At 35.4% G+C, this 18,090-nt stretch overlaps 1 protein-coding gene across 15 annotated transcripts in view; it reads left to right on the top strand.

Annotated features, from left to right (window-relative positions):
- Nucleotides 1-18,090, top strand: part of NBEA (neurobeachin) — a 509,188-nt gene that overhangs the window by 89,712 nt on the left and 401,386 nt on the right. For all 15 annotated transcript variants that reach the window (XM_038174546.2, XM_072032602.1, XM_072032605.1 and 12 more), the window contains exons 3-5: nucleotides 4,502-4,602; nucleotides 4,849-4,944; nucleotides 8,979-9,100. In XM_038174546.2, the coding sequence (XP_038030474.1) occupies nucleotides 4,502-4,602; nucleotides 4,849-4,944; nucleotides 8,979-9,100 (319 nt within the window). The remainder of the gene's footprint in view (nucleotides 1-4,501; nucleotides 4,603-4,848; nucleotides 4,945-8,978; nucleotides 9,101-18,090) is intronic.

Genomic DNA, 18,090 nt, shown 5'->3' with positions numbered 1-18,090 from the left:
GAATGTTTTTATCTTTGGCTTTTTTTCAGTATAAAGGTGTTAAGTATTAAGTATTTGTGTTAAGTATTGTGTTAAGTGTTAAGTATTTGAAAAAGCTGTAAATTCTGTATTTCAAGGTGTTAGTGAGCAACTCAGTCATTAAAAATGTATGTGCAAATGCTAAAACCAGAAGCGTAATGTTAAATATTCTACCATGAGATTCAGACTAGAGTATAACAGGTCAATAGATTCACAAACTAATGATTTTCACCAAGTACATTTTGTTTCCAGGACTGGTAAATATGTCAGAATAGTAAGATAAGGGAAAGTAAGGGAAAGATATTGTTTATTTTATGTTAAATATGACATTAGTTGATGAAAACAGACATTATTGTTTTGAAGTTTATCAAGATTTTACTCATAAAAACCAGGAATCATACTAATTAAAATTTATTCATTTTGAGGTACCCTAATGTATTGGGTTAATGTGTCAAGGACTTGGTAGCAGGGAGGCTGCAGGGGTGGCCTCTGTGAGAGGAGATGGATATGGTCACCCAATAACTAATCAATAATAACTAGTAGGCACTTGATGAAGAAATCAGTAACTATTTTTGCATTATCTTTGTTTCTTAATCTGATATGTACGTGCTGAAGTCATGACTGACTGTAGATGATTGTAGAACTGTTTTGCCCCAAGTGTTTCAATGAACTTTCCAAAATCTAAGGATAAAGTAAGAAATTTTGTGGCAAAATGGTTTTGAATGTTCAGAGAGGCTGTTTTGAACAAGATCTGTTAGTGCTTCCTCCTAAGAGGTTAGTACCAAAAATCCTAATGTTTGCAACTGACTTATCATCTCCAAAAGAGAGAGGCTACCTGATTTTGTTTTTTTATATGTTTTGAGGGATTGTTTGTTTGATTTCAGGTCATCTCACCTGTTTCCTCATGAAATGTTGTGATTAAACCTAAATAAGGTTTAAACAGAAGAGACAAGTATAACCTCTATTATGTTATAACAGCAGTGTTTTAGGACCAGTCGAAACCCGAAGCTAATTTCCTCTTTTTTATGAAAGTAAGAGAACAGCAAACAAAAATGTACTCAATCTTTTTCAGTGAGAAAAACTTGGCTGTCTGTTCAGATGAAAACTATCAGATTATGAAGCTTCTCAGCACTTTAGATATCCCTCTTCTTGAGATTTTTCAGATTGTGTGGTCAAGAATAAAAGTTTAATCATCTTGACTCTTGACTGAAATCCAAATGAAATTATTGCCACATATATTCCAATTTGTTTTCCAGAAGCGTTATTCACCACAAGTCATCTGGGCACTGTGATAATCTGTTATACTAAGAGAGGAGATGATCAGGCTATTTATCAATGGTTAAGGCAAAAAGATTACTGAAATATTCACATAGGTGATTGGCAGACATTTTTATTAACAGCTGCACAAGATTTTCCGTGAGGGATTCAGTTTTTACAGATCCCTCATTTATTTCTCTTTGATGAGTAGTGATGCAGATCTGCTCAGTGAGATTCCTTGAGATAACACATCTCTAGTAACTTCAGAGCAGTCTGAGTGGTGAACGTAACCCTAACCTATACTGAATGGATGTGTCTCCCTTGAGCCCCATTTTATTTGCTGTACTTTTGTTGTGGTGCTGTAGGTAATTGTTCTGAAATTTCTGGAATCTAATTCTTAAGTATTGAAACAGTTCCTAATTTCTAAGCAAAAATGTTACTTTTGGACTGTTCTGCTATTAACAGACTGTTAACAAGCATTTCTCTTCCAACTGGATCCATAAGAAAAGCTTCAAAATTCTCACATTCTCTGTTGCCAGCCCATAAAAATTGATCTACTTCACAAACAGAGTTAAAATTCACAATTTCATGGCTGGCTGTTTAAGGAGGCATTTAAGGAGGCATGAGGTAGTTTTTCTGAAGTTGTGTTTCCAAAGCAGTTTAATATGTCTTCTAAAGTTAATGCCATACCATTCACTTTGATATATGCTTAGTTTACTTGAGAGACAGGCAGGCTCTTTTACCATTGTATTTTCATATGAAATGACTGAATTAAGCATTTCTTCAAGCTTTCTGGTGAATTTATAGAGCATGTATAAACTGCTTAGCAGGAAAGTATTCAGAAAGTGCCATTAACAGAAATCTGTTCCATTCAGTACATATTTGAAATGCTTAAAAAATGAGAAACGGTGCCTGCTTTCTCCTTCTGGCCTTTCTCATTTCTGAAATGAGATCATAGATACCAGTTATATATGTGATCATATTTAATATTACAGAAAATGAAGAAAACATTAAAAACAACAACAACAAACAGTTATAGTATGTTTGCAGCCTTTGCTCCTTTATAGATAAGTGGACAATTAGGATTATAAACCAGAGGTAGACTGACTCTTATATTAGATTCTAATACATACGAATAAAGATATGTATTATTTGAGTACTTTTTTTGTTCTTCTTGTTATATTGAAACAAGAAATAATTTTTTGTTTGTTTGTTTGTTTTTAATGTGTTAAAAGTAGTATTTTTAAGTTGCATAATTACATTGACTTTCAGGGATGTTCCTTTCTTTATCTTCGCGTGTTCCCCACTGGACTTCAATCTTTGTGATCTTTGTTTAACCCAGGGATACAATGATAGGGTATTTATATTTCTTTTTCTTTATCAACTTTTTATTCATTGCTTATAGACATGTATTTCATGTTTACATGAAGTAGCTTGATTTAAAACACAACCTAAGGCTACAAAATAAAAATTGGGAAATTCTCAGCTGAAGGTTGGTATTCACTCATGCTGATTTCTCTTTTTGAGTTTTCAGTGTGTTATTGTTCTCAGTTTCTGATCATGTGCAATAGGTGTAATCACTGCCAGTTTCACATTGCATGCTAGAGACTGGACAGTGAAAGGGACAAATGTTTGTAGGTACTAGAGGATGAGCTGAATCATAGAATTCACCATCATATAATATACAAGAGTTTTTGTATTCACTTTATTTTGCTTTCCTGTAAGAAATTCTGTTACAAATACAATCTGCTACTAATTTTAAAAGGAGTATTTATTAAACTCTCAAGTAGACTATTTAGAGAAAGGAAAAAATATGGTTATACATCAACATCAGGGACGTAATTAGATCTTTTGGTGAAAATGACTGCAAGTCACAATGTTTTATTTTGCTTTTCCTGACATGCAGTTTCACACACGGAACAGCTTAGTATGTCTCCTGCAAATTAAATGTTATTTCAGTCTTTACACATGCCTGTTGAGTAGGACCAGAGGCTGCTTTCACAGTGGCACAAGTAAATAGATATTGATGGTTTTACACAAAAATGCATATGTAGGGGTTTGCAGATAAAATTTCTTAAAAACAAAATATCTAAAGGATGAATATTTTTTAACACTACTTTTTGTCATCACCTTCAAGAGTCATCCTTTCACTGGTGAACAAAGAGAACATGAAGACCTGCAAAGAACATACTAGCTTAATAATGTCTTCTGAAAGGCTTATGGGGAGTATTTTCTGATTGTTGAGTGGTGAAGAAATTCAGAATGATTGTTAATGCTGATTCTGTTCAGTCGTGTTTGTTTTGTTTTTTTTTTGTTTTGAAAAACCTGTACTCCACAGTTTGATCTCTGAATTAAATTTCTTATGTAACATCTGCTAAGATGTGCAACTTGTTTTTCCTTCTGCTAAAGGCAGTAGTAATCATTAGTAGTGCTGTTTATTCCAGAAGAAAATGCAGAGTGTAAAGCAAGGTCCAGCATCCCCTAAACTAACAGATTCTTAAAATTAAATTAAATGTTTTAAAATAAAATCCAACAACTAGCAGTAATTTTAAACCCGATGTTCTCTGATAGGCAAGCTACATAATGCTATTACTTTATATGGATTTTGCAATGTTTAAATGAAATCAGTATTACATAAAATTTAAAATTTTTGATGAATTCTTTTTACTGTGGTCTTTTTTTTTCTCACTAAGATTGTTTTGCTTGGTTGGTTATGGGTTTTGTTTGTTTGTTTTCTGGCTTACTCTGATAAAAGTTGGAAGTATCACTAGCAAAGCTGTGGGAACCATGCAAATTCTCAGTATAAAATACTTAAGTTAAAGAATGATGTCAAGCAACTTTTAGTTCTGAAATGTCTGAAAAATACTATCTACAGAGGAATGAAGAAATCCTTATCCCATATTATGTAAGAGAAAGAAGCAAGCAATAAGTTCATAATGAATATTATAAAAAGAGAAAGAATTAATTCTTCATAAATTTAATAGATACTTTGTTCAAAGTGTGATATAACATCTAAAACTGCAAATGTGCATTTATTTTTAAAACTGTTAAAACAATGAGAGTATGAAATCCTTTGTAAAATATTTAAGGCCACAAAGTTTGACTTAGAATTTGTGAATATACTTATGTTTAAAGGTATTAATGCTTGCAGCTTTTTTTTTTTTTTTTTTTTTTTTGTCAAAACAATGAAATTCAGAGTTCAGAATAACTTTATTTTCCTTTGAAGATCTTCTAGTTGATATGTTGGGGGTTCTTGCCAGCTACAGCATCACTGTCAAAGAGTTGAAGCTTTTGTTCAGCATGCTTCGAGGCGAAAATGGAATCTGGGTAAGCTGTGATCAGATAAAGCATTAAGTGTCATTCCATTAGAGCCTGAAGTTAACATAAATTGTCTTCTGGGACATATAAGCTTGAATATTTTTTTTTTTATGTTGATTGAACATATGTTTATGAAGTAGTTTAGCTAACTACTATAGAGTTAATTTGCTGTGTTGTGTGAAAACCGTCCAGTTTCCATTATAGCTTAGAGAGTACAAAAATATTGACTTCTCTGCAATTTTCTTGTTTTCACAGCCAAGACATGCGGTTAAGCTATTATCAGTCCTTAATCAGATGCCACAGAGACATGGGCCTGATACCTTTTTCAACTTCCCAGGCTGTAGTGCTGCAGTAAGTTTTCAATTAAAATAGTACAATTTGAGGAACAAATAGATTGCTCCTTATTTGCATTTCTTTTAGTTTGAATTTGGAAATTCTTGCAAGGGAAACACAAGGGGAATTACAGTCCTGAGTATCACAGACCTTGCCTTCCATAGGTTTGCAACGTAGTTGTAGTGTTGAGAAGTTAAACTTGAGAGGACAAGAATGTCAAATAGAAGTTTTTGACTGCAGAAATTACTATTACAGTGAAAACTTAAAATTCCAAAGAATAACCCTATTTGATTTGAATAATGTAATTGATAATATATTACATAAAGCTTGAGGAAAATGTAGTGATATGCTTATGCATATCATCACAGTGACATTTTAAAGTGACAATTTAGTCAGAAAGTCTTTTTTTTTTTTTTCTCTACTTGTCTGAACTCCTCCAGCTGATTCTTTTCCCTCGAGGCAGTGAGTTAAATGTAGTCTACTTCTGGCTTTACTTTTTGAGATAAATCATTACAACAAAACTCTTAAAAAGGAAAATCTAATGGATTTTCTCTCTTTAGTGCATGAAAATGTGCACATAAATCCAGTTTCAGAAAACCTGCACATAAATCCAAATATTGTGTACAGATCTAATAATATGTTTATTAAGGCAGTAAATACAAATGTTAAAAAAGAGAGAAATACAAATTTGAATGTGTTTTGGTATGGAATGATATAAGCTCATGGTAGAACTTGGAAACGTTTCATAGAATCATAGAACAGCTTGGGTTGGAAAGGACATTAAAGATCATCTAGTTCCAACCCCCCTGCCATGGTCAGGGATGCCACCCAATAGATCAGGTTGCCCAGGGCCTTGTGCAACCTGGACTTGAACACCTCCAGGGATGGGGCATCCACAGCTTCTCTGGGCAACCCATCCCAGTGCCTCACACTCTGAGTGAAGAATTTCTTCCTTCCTCCTAACCATCTACATCTCCCCTCTTTTAGTTTAAAAATATTTGCCCTTGTCATGTCATTATCTTACTGAGCAAAAAGTTGTTCTCCCATCTTTTGCATAAGACTCCTTGAAGTACTGAAAAGCTGCAAAGAGGTCTCCCCAGAGCCTTCTCTTCTTCACCCTGAACAACCCAAGCTCTCTCAGCCTTTCTTCATAGGAGAGGTGCTCCAGGCCTCTGATCAACTTCGTAGCCCTCCTCTGGACCCACTATAACAGATGAACATCCTTTTTGTGCTGGGGGCCCCAGATCTGGACACAGCACTACAGATTGGGCCTCACAAGGGCAGAGTAAAGTGGCACAATCCCCTCCCTTGACCTGCTGCCTACTTGATGCAGCTCAGGATACTGTTGACCTCCTGGGCTGCAAGCATGCACTGATGCCTCATGTCAATCTTTTTGTCCACCAGAACCCCCAAGTCCTTCTCCATAGGGCTGCTCTCAATGAGTTCACGCAGTCTGTACTCCTGTCTGGGATTGCCCCGACCCAGGTGCAACATCTAGCAATAGCTCTGATAGTTTTCTTCATGCTTAAACCACCACCTCTTCTCTGTCAATACAGCTGTTGGTATGGCAGATTTCATCGGGGAAATAAACTGCCTGAAAATAGCTGTTTTTCACCTGGGGTATTTTTTGTCTATATTACTTCCCTCATCTTGTTTTATATTTAGCTGCTCAGACAGAATTACATAGGGTGGATTGAGTGAAGAATTAATAGCTGAGTTCTGAAAGAGAGAATTTCATTTGGTACTGCAATGTTAAAACCACGGTTAACCTCTCTTGCTCCAAAAGTAAAACTGTTGTAAAATATGAATTTCTATTATGACATACACTGCTGTGACATTTCTGGGCTTCGGTGGCAAATCCTGATTAAATGTCTATCTTATATTTCATTTTCTGTTAGATATATGTATAAAAAAAAGAAAAGCTTTTCAGGGCAAGAATTTCAAATATTCATCCCCATCTAAGGAGGTGCAGCAATTTTCATCAGTTATTGGAAATCATATTGAAAATTCAGTTTTCAGTACTGACAATTGTACAGTGGCATAAAGTTTCTTGATTGAAATGCATAGTAGGCATTCGTCTTTTCTTGGTCTGGATCTCATTTCATATACCGCTCATCACTGACTGCACCTGTAAATCAAGAAATACAAGTTTCAAATTTATGTTTCTTGAGCAGTCCATGTTGTATTATACCATGAAATTCTAGAGAGGAGTCATTCTCTGAAGTGGTCTGGAGGAAATGATTTATAAAATGATCCCAGCAACAAATATTTTGTTAGAGAAAAGGACTTAGTTTACAAGCATTGAATTGAGATTTTCAGTTGTGATGGGCATTGGTGCCATCAGTATCAACACAGAGAAATAGCATCATGTTTACCAGGCATGATAAATATCTTTAAAGTTGGGTGCATTCTCCACATGTAACCAAAACTTCAGTGGTAATATAAAAGGGCTTAGAAGTCTGCTGCACCAATAATGAACTGCTGGTGAGAGCTGTTTTACTATTACAACTGAAGGTCTCCTCCCAGAACCATGTTACATCACCAGTCTATCCCAGTAGCAAAACATTAGCCACTCCATTAGGAGGACACCCTATGATGGTGGTACCATTCCCCGGTATTATTCCTGTTTGTCATCAAACACCTTTTCCCCTGTCTCATGCAGGGAATTCTCTCACAGGAGGCAGGAGTTCTACGCCAGAGCATTTCCTTGAAATGTTTTGTATTGAGCAAACAGTAGCAGACTAGTAGCATAATTGATGTTATTTATTTTATCTAGTCAAATGCTAGCATAAGCTGAGAATATTGCTGTATCAAATTTTAAAAAATTACTTTGAGTTCCCTATCGTTCTTAATTACCCATTTCTCTGTTCTTAAAACTCCTTCAGCAATTGTCTTGTACTTTTCTGATGTATTTTACTACATAAAATAGAGTGTAGAATCTTAGTGTGAGTCCTAGAATCTTTTGTCTCTATTCTCAATAGATTTGTGCCCATTCTGATTTTAAAGAGTAAAGGAATTTGTTGCTGGTAGTAGTATTTTGCATGGAATCAGCATAGATACTGTGCTGATACAGATACTAATGCTCCTATATTATATATATATTATAATACTAAATATTATTATATATTATAATATATACAAGTATTTCTAACTGTGATTGAAGGACTAGAAAGTATCAAACAGAATCACAGAATGGTTGAGGTTGGACCTCTGGAGGTTATCTGGTCTAACCAAGTATCTTAACTTAAAAATTGAATATGACTTTACTTTGTGTATAGTTCTCATACTCAGTGAAAAATATTTTTCTTTTACTGGTATCATAGAAAAAATATTTTAAATGACCTCAGAAGTTCATCTTGTCCAATTTCCTCCTTAAAGAAAGTCTTCCTTCAAAGGTAAATGTTTCAGGGCAGTGCTCAGGTATAAAGAAAAAAGTTTGTGGAAATCTCTTTATCAGTGCTTCAGCCCAGAGAAATAAAGCCTGGAAAAAACAAAAAACTTCTTCCAGGTCATGCCTTATTATTAATTTATTTAACTATGGAGGTAAGATTTTGTTTCTTACCTTGCTAAGTGTTTGTAGGAAAAGAAAAGTCATAGTGCTCTAAGATTTCAGAGAACAACCTTTTTTTATACTATAGTTTTAATAGTGAATCTCTGTTTTACTGCATTTTGAGATTAAGTTGATCTTAATGTTTAGGTTTCTAGATGACATTAATACTTACCAAATGCCAAATTTATATTTTAATTTATGCATGTCATTTTCCTCTTTTTTTCCTCTTAATATTGCTCATTCACAAATGTAATTTCATGTCCTCTATCAGTAAATTTGAATAGTTAAAAATTATAGTATTTTAAAATGAATGGAAACTAGTGCATTTATTCAAAAACACTATTTAAAGTTTTTAAATTGTCTTTGGTATTTGAATGTTAGAGAAAATCTGCAGATTTATAGTAGAAATCCAGAAAGACATTATCTTTAACAGTACTTTTCAAAAATATGTTTTTGACTTACTGTTTCCTTAATCTTTTCCTTTTTTTTTTTTCTTTTTTAGGCAATTGCATTGCCTCCTATTGCTAAGTGGCCTTATCAAAATGGGTTTACTCTTAACACCTGGTTTCGTATGGACCCACTAAACAATATCAACGTGGATAAGGATAAACCCTATCTCTACTGGTAAGTAGCTTATAACCTTTTAGTTATAGCTTCTTTTGGCTTTGTAATAACCATTTATTTTTTAATTTTGTCTTTAGTTTCTTACATGCTTTTTTCCCTCCAAAATATCTGCAGATTGTATACTTCATATTTTCTGTGTCAGAGGAGGCTTAGTTCTCATTTCATTTTAAAATATATTGATTTAGACTTTTTCTCCAAAACTGTAGCCTGTATTCACTTTGCTACTGAGAAGTGACATATAGAATATATGTCATATTGTCATATATATGAATATATGTCATATTAGAATAATTGCCACGCGTACTCTAATTGCCACAAAATCCCTCTTTAATAAACATTTTTCTTTTATTATCATGTTTTGTGTTGTGTTTTTTTTTGTTTGTTTTGTTTTTGTTTTGTTTTTTAAATATAGCAGTAAATGAACCCTGTTAAGCTGTACTTTGAGTTCTCAAAGAACATCTGAATTTCTTCCAAAGAGTGTTCTGGGTTGGTTTCACCTTAAAATTACACTCTAAATAGTATTTTTATGAATATACTTCTTATTAGCTACAACCACAAGGTTTCCAATGTTTTCTTTTGAAAATGTCCATAGGTGGTATGGCAACTGTGATAAATAACTTAATATAATCTCTATTTATTACATTTATTAGAATAAAAAGTCTATCAGGGTAAGGAAACCTTTTTTTTTTTTTTTTTTTTTTAGTTTATTTTCCCCATGTATGATGTGTACGTTTTCTTGTTTTCAGTCAAATAGTCAAATAACCCAGAACATATCAAAATATAGTCTATATATAGTCTATAACATATCAAAATATAGTCTATATTTTCTTATCACAGTTGGGAAACTTGAGGAGAAAGTATAGCCACAATATGTGGAGAACTCTCCTATTGTAGCAGTTAAAAGATAACATCTTTAATAAACATACAAAGTAACCTTTGGGCATATCTGTGCTAAATGAATGAGTTATCTCTGTGTCACATGTGTGCATGCACACACACACTCTAATTGTAGTTCAGTGTCTCACTTTCTTTTGTTACCTCTTATTATGGGGTATACGTAAAATGAGATTATCAAGCACAGGACATGAAACTTCTATGACTAACAAGTTGAAACTTTGCAAGTGCTTCGTATGAGACACTGAATAGAATCAGTCTTACGTAAATCACATACCAAAACTGAGACTGAATGTAATATGACTATATGTAATAAGAGAACCTGAATCTGCTAGCCTCAGGAGGAAATTAGGGAACAATGCAAATACTTGTTGTTTTTATATAGTGGCTTAAATTGAGTCATAATTAATAATTAAGAAAAGGAAAAGTATTCAAATTAAATTACCATCTAAGCTTCTGTAGGTAGATTTTACATTTTGCCATGAGAGGTTGAGTAATGGAAAGGCAATAAAAACAAGAAACTAAAGCAATGATTTCTTCTGTTTTGAATATGCTTTTTGATCGTGTAACATCTTCTGTTTAACTAGGTGTAAAATGTATCGTACAAATTAACTCTACATAGTTTCTTCTTTAAAGTCATCTGTCTTTTAAAGAATCTTGACTTTTTAAAAGCAAACAAACAAAAAACAAACCAAAACAACAACAACAAAAACAGTAATGTACTTGCATGAAAAACTTTAAAGTATGATTTTGAAACAGAGGTGCTGAAAACAGGGTCAGCTACAGTAGGTTCCTCAGGACCTTGTCCAGTCAGATTTTGAGTCTGTTTGTGAATGGAGACATCATAACCTCTCCAGGCAACCCATTCCAGTGTTTGACCTCAAAACAGTTTTTTTTTTAAACTTTAATTTAAATGGAATTTCCTGTATTTCAATTTGTGCCTGTTGCCTCACATACTGTCACTGGATACCATTAAGAAGTCATCTCTGGCTCCGTCATCTTTAGTCTCCACCCTTCAGGTATTACATGTGGATAAGATCCTCCTGCCCCCTTTGAATTCTCTTCTCCAAGGTTTAATAGTCATTTCTCCAAGACTTAATAGTCCTTTGATCCTCTCCTCAAGTTAAGAGACTGATTATTCAGTCATCTTTGTGGTCCTTTGCTGGACTTTCTCTGGTATGTCCACATCTTTCTTGTACTAGGGAGCACAGAACTGGACACAGTACTCCAGGTGTGGCCTCAGCAGTGTTGAGGAGAGGAGAAGGACCACCTTCCTTGACCTGTTCTCCATGCTCTTCCTAATGTGGTCTGGCATGCCATTTGCCTTCTTTCCACAAGGGTGCCATATGGGCTCGTGATCAGCTTACAGTCCACCTGGCCCACCAGGCCTCTTTCTACAAAGCTAATTTCTGCTTGGTCCCCAATATCTATTGCTGCTTGAGGTGTTTCCTCCCCAGGAATAGGACTTTGGACATTCCTTTGTTGATCTTTATGAGATATTTAGCCCATTATTCGAGCCTGACAAGGTCCCTCTGAATGGCTGTACACTTTGATGGTATGTCAACCACTCTTCCCATTTTTGTATCATCTCTACACTTGGTGAGGATGCACTCTACCCCACCATTCAGGTTAACGAAGCTGAACAAGATTGGACCCAGTATTGACCCCTGGGGTACTCTGATAGTAACTGTCCTCCAACTGGACTCAATGCCACTGACAATATCACTTTTAGCCCAGCATTTCAGCCACTTTTCAGACTGCCTCGGTCTACTTACGTAGATCATTTTTCATCTGATACATTCACTGTGATAGAATGTTGAATAATCTTTGCAAAAAAAACAGGATAAACAATATCCACAGCTTCATTCACCAAGCCAGTCATCTCATCATATTAAGTTATCTGTTTGCTCAAGGTTTCCAATTTGTAAATCCATGCTGACTACTTCAAGTCACACTAGGTATGATCCAGGTGCTAAGTGAGTACAGAAAGAATTGTCCAGAGACCTTTCTGGTGGGAGAGAGCTGTTGTATGAACTTGTCTATAATGTGAAACTTTATGCTTAGAAATGGAGAAGGAAGGTAAAGGAGTCCTTTCACATTTCCCAGATGTGAGGGAAAACTATTGTTTTGTAATTAGATGAACACTAGATGCTGCTTCAAGAACTGAGAGCCAATTTGTTATATACATATACATGTAGTTGTTTCCTAGAATGGTGTTGAGCAGCTGCTAAGTGAGTGTTTTAATACTTGTGTATTAAAGCAGTTACTGTAACTTACCAATTACAAAATGAATGATAACAATACTGAAAGGAAATTCTTTGGCATTTGTATGGGTGCTAAATAGAAATAAAAACACAGACTTTGTTAAAGAGCAGTCAGGTTCAAATGGTAAGGTGAACAGAATTCAATAGCACGAATTTTTAATACAAGCAATTCGAGGTCATATACAGTGAATAATGGGTGCCATGCTTACAGAATCACCTGTTATGTATTAGAAAGTTGAAATTACAGAAGGATCTTCGGAGTTATTGTAGGTAACCAACTGACCATAAACTGCCTTTTCATTGTTCTGACTGAAAGAACTAACGTAACATTTTCAAGGAACAAACAGAGAAAAGAGTGAAGGTGATATGGTTGCTTCCTGAAATCTTGGCAAAAGGATTGCTGGAATGCCATTTATAGTTGAAAATTGCTGCTTCTTTTAGGAGACCATATTAAAATTGGGTAGAATTCAAAGAACACTCTGGAGTGAACTGTGCTCTGGAATACACATTTGATAATGAAACTTTCCAAGAAAAAAAATGGGGGGGGGGAAGATAGGGGGAGGAAGAGGAATGTAATTAAGGATGATCTTGACTTCTGTTTTCAGAATGTAAGCTAAAATCTCATGATTATGGATTGTTTAATATGAGATCTGGTGGGTAAAAAAAAAAAATCAAATTTTTAGACACAGTCCTATGGTCACTATAACTATTACAATTATAATAATACACAGTATAATATTAATCAGGATTCAATAAATCATTGGAATTGTTCGCTTAAAAGTGGCATATAAACAGTGAAAATTTAGGGCTATCTTCAAGCACCCAGTTGGGAAGTCTCAACACTCTAAGTCTCTATATTTACTTCTGCTAAAAACAGAGTTAAGGCGACATCGCATCCAAGTAAATTCAGGAGTTAGACAGACTCAACACAGATATTAAGATTTTTTTTTTCATTTTTTATTCTATTTTGAGATGCTCTATTTCAATTTGTGTATTATGGTCTGTAAAGAAATTAGAGGGTGAAATTTAGGCTAGATTGTCATAATTTTAGAGTTTTGTCCTTAAAAAAAATCCAAGTGCTTCCACAACCATGCAATGGAAGAAAGACTAAAGTTTCTGAAACAATTTTCTAAATTCTGTTTTTAAAGATGTAGGGACAATAAGTACCAAAGAAATCCTTCCAGACTTTTCATTCCATCTCTGGTGCTAATAATAATAGAGATAATGCTAAACAGTTGTAAAAGCATATAGTGGAACTCCAGAATTAGTAGAAAAGAAGTCATTTTTTCCTTCAGGCAAGAATTAATTAGGATACTGAGACTGGGAATATATTATCTTAAATGCTCCTATCTTAAATTGCTTATAAAATCATAAGCTAAAGAAACTGGACTCATTAAACAGTTTCACCAGTGGATGGAAGATTGCTTACCTGCTATTGAAGTGTAACAGCATCCAGTAGCTGCTTTGAGAGAAGAGATGAAATGAGGCTGATAACTGTTTTTATGAACTATCTGTAGTAAAATCTTATACCAGCAGCTATGGGAAGTAGTTTAATGCTCATTAAACCACGTGGGGGTTGACAGTATTGTTCTTGTCTCCTCTGTGCATTTCCTTTTTGTATGTGGCAAGTTCTACATGTGTAGTAAGGCAATTTACGTTGACTATCCTAGAGAAGAGTCCTACTTTACTTTTGGCAAGAAAGAAAATGTGAAAATTAACATAATCTTTATATTATAATATTGAGGTAAACAGAGAACATATTTGTGTTCTCAGTTTCTCAACTATGGTTATATGAGAATGCTAATTAATGGGGGGGAGGGGGGAGTGAAATCTTGATTGGTATTGGCAAGCCTTCATGTTTAGAAAATCATTCTATTCCAAGATGGAGAGAGCTGTCCTGCTCAGAAATGAGATATTACTTCATTATTTCAGTGCTTTCTTGTCTTCAAATGCTGAGCTTCAGGAAGTTACACAACCAAGGACATTTCAGTATTTAAAATTTCAGGAACAGTCCAGTTTGACCACAGTGGTGACAAAATCAGTCCAATAACTGGGGGGTAAAAGGGAAAAAGTTAAGAGGTGTAGACATTTCTTCAAAACCCACCACCCCTTTTTCTTTTTTTTTCTTTTTTCTTTTTTTTTTTTTTTTTCAGGGTGTTGTCAATGTGTAACAAAATATTTATTAGTTTCTGTTAAAAGTTGTAGTATGAATTTTACAAAATGTTAATAATGTTTTATCAGATAAAAAATGATGGCATTTTATCAGATAAAAACATAATGGCATTTACACTTATTGGCTGTTTGAAACTTAAAAAAAAAACAACACATTTTATTTGACATTTTTAATCAAATAATACTACACCATATGTCAGAATGTAATGAATCTGTGCATTATTTTTTTTCACTATCCTTGAAAATCTGATTCTGTTAGCCAAAACTATTTTAGCTTATAGAGATAACATATGTTGCTGAGAAACAAATTTGGCATTGTGAGAGATGCAGCTATCCTGTGAAAAGTTCTTTGAATGCCATGAAGCCCAAAGGAGGTAAATCAAAATCTCAAACTAGCCCACAACATGTCCAATTGTTTGTATTGTCAAGGCTGCATTTTTACATGTTTAACCTTTATTTTATTGTATAGAATTAGTACTGTGGTATTGTAGGTTATTTGTTTAGATGGGTAATGCAGGTTATATCTATATATGGGTAGTATTCTCCCCTGAGACTGTTCACTGATGCTTTTTGTTGTGGGATATGCCTGCCTCTGGGGTCATTGTGAAAGCTAAATCCTTGAAGTAGATCTGTGTTGAAACTAATTCTCAATAGACAAAGGAGAATGGCAGTGCTATAAATTGTCTTCACTTTTGAGGTCGGTTGTGATGGGCAGCATATTTGTTTTTTTTTTCCTGTTCATTCTTAGATTATGTCTTAGGTTTATTTAGGCTCATTAAAATAGTGTCTTGTTTTTGCTAGGAGGGTTGTGTCAAAACCTGTACAAAGGCTGTGGCAGAGGAGTGTGCTCCTTCCAGAGTGGCAGTTGGAGGGGAGCAAGAGTTCTGTACCACACGCAGAGGCAGACAGAAGAATGAAGAAAAAAACACAGTCTGAATTTGGGAAAATAAAGCTTCAGTAATATAGCACCTTAACATTCTGCTAAAGGGAAAGAACAAACCAAAAAGAGGCTCCAGGCCAGCAGAACCACACTGATGACCAAAGATCACAGAATCATGGACTGGCCTGGTTTGTAAGGAACCTTAAAGATCATCCAGTTCCAACCTCTTGGCCATAGTCACCCACTAGATCAGGTTGCCAAGGGTCTTATCCCCCATCCAGCCTGGCCTTGAACACCACCAGGGATGGGGCATCTACAAGTTCTCTGGGCAACCTGTTCCAGGACCTCACCACCCTCTGAGTGAAGAATTTTCTTAACCTCTAATCTACATCTCCCCTCTTTTAGCTTAAAAGCATTCACGTTTTTTCTATCATTATCTGCATAAGTAAAAAGTCACTGCATCTTTTTTATAAGCCGCCTTCAAGTATTAAAAGTCCTCAATGAGGTCTCCCTGGAGGCTTCGCTTCTTCAGGCTGAACATCGCCAGATCTCTCAGCCTCTCTTAATCATTACTCCAAATGGGGCCTGACGAGGGCAGAGTAGAGGGAGACAATCAGTTCCCTAGATCTGTTGGCCATGCCTCTGTTGATGCAGCACAGGATGCAAATCTACAATTTGGAGACCACTATGTCATGTGGGACTGTGTCAAAGGCCTTTCAAATGTCCAGGTAGATGACATCAGTCGGTCTTCCCTTGTTTACTGATACAGTTACTGTTAGAAGGCCACCAGATCGGTCAGTCAGGATTTGCCATTGGTGAAGTCATGCTGGCTGTCCCGGATCACCTCCTTATCTTGCACATGCCTTGACATTGCTTCCAGGAGGATCTGTTCCATGATCTTCCCAGGCAGAGAGGTAAGGCTCACCAGTATGTAGTTCCCTGGGTCCTCCTTTCTATCCTTTTTAAAAATGGCAGTGATGTTTCCTTTTTTCCAGTCACTGGGGACTTCGCCTGACTGCCAGAACTTTTCAGATATGATGGAGAGAGGCTTAAGAATTCCATCAGCCAGTTCCCTTAGTTCACCTGGGATGCATGGCATCAGGCCCCATAGACTTGTACCTGTTCTGTTTCATCAGGTGTTTGTGAACATGCTCTTTACGTATAGCAGGGGGCGGTGTTTGCTTACCCAATCCCCAGCTAGAGGTTCATGGACTCAAGAAATGTGGGAAGGCAGACTGGCAGTGAAGATTGAGCAAAGAACTTGTTGGGTATCTCTGCTTTCTCCATATCTGTTGCTACCAGTTCTCCCTTCTCATCAGAAATATTACACTCTCCTTGGCCTTTCTTTTCTGGCCAATGTAAGTACAGCACCCCTTCTCCTTATTCTTTGAATCCCTTGCCAAGTTCAGTTTCATTTGTGCCTTGGCTTTCCTGATCCCATCCCTGCACATCTGGATGGCATCCATTTACTGTTCACAGGCCACATATCCCTGCTGCTGCTGCCTATTTGCTTCCAACACCTCAGTTTGACCAGCAGGTCCTTGCTCAGCCATGCTGGTGTCTTACCTTCTCTGTTTGATTTCCTAAACACGGGGACGGAGAGCTCTTGTGCTCTAAGAAAAACATCCTTAAAGAGTTGCCAGATCTGTACAGCTCCTTTTGACCCTAAGGACAGTGTTCCAGGGAATCTTGTTCACTAGGTCTTTAAATAGCTTAAAGTTTGGTCTTTGGAAGTTCAGGGTCCTGACTTTGCTCTTTTCCAGGCCCATGCTCCTCGAGATCATAGACTAAAACAGGGTTTGCTCACTGCAGCCCAGACTGCCTCTGATCTCTGACTTCATCTGCACTGGTGATCACCAGGCATGTGATATGAGGCATAGTATGCTGCAACTCAAAAGATGACTTAAATCGAGACTGTAAATAAGGACCTCTGCACAAGGACATGCTGGTGTGGAGAAGAGTATGTCTATAGATGTTCGTATTCCTGTTCGCTTTAGCGAACACTGTTTTTTCCGTTTAGTATAAGTTTTCTAATTATTAACATAAAACAGCAGCTTTCTGGAACTTGAGAATTTGAAAGTCATTTTTTGACCCCTTTAAACAAATTACTTCAGAAAAAAACATCTAAGATCTGGCCACCTCAGCGTCTAGTCACACCACCTATCTTGTAAAGCTTATTTTTTTTCTCAGCAGGTTATGGTTTATCAGCTATATTCTTGACAGCGAAGAAAGAGGAAAATATTTTTTTCTCCATTAATGTACATATACAGATTTAACTATATGTTTCTGAAGATGGAATTAAGTATATAATTATGAGTTTTTTTGCATATTGAAATCAGGATGGCATTAGTATAGTGGGATAGATTAAAGATGTAGAGTTTCAGCAGCTATTAAGTAAGATGAAATTTGAACTCTTTGCATGTGATTTTCACCTCCTAATGGCACTATGAAAACAAACGAGTAAATGTGTTTAATGAAAATATTCCAACAGTAAAACCATTTAAAACATCATTATTGTAATAATATGAAATTATTTTGAAAGCAGACTGCATTAATGAAATGAGAAAGTATTAATTACTGGGCTATATGAGTATATGCAAGTGTTCATATATTTGTAATTACTCTTTTTTTAATACTTTAAAAACTGCATTTCAAATTTATGGATGAACTTCACCATTTAGAACCAATGTATTTCAGCCATTGGTTATGTTTTGTATCTTAACTTGTAACTTTTAGACTAAAATTTTTGTAAATTGTGCTCTGTATTAATGATAATACAC

The sequence above is a fragment of the Anas platyrhynchos genome, chromosome 1, assembly GCF_047663525.1.
Source record: "Anas platyrhynchos isolate ZD024472 breed Pekin duck chromosome 1, IASCAAS_PekinDuck_T2T, whole genome shotgun sequence".
NCBI classification, from domain to species: domain Eukaryota; kingdom Metazoa; phylum Chordata; class Aves; order Anseriformes; family Anatidae; genus Anas; species Anas platyrhynchos.
Note: the sequence above shows the minus strand (reverse complement) of the source record. Positions and strands in the feature narration are given on the sequence as shown.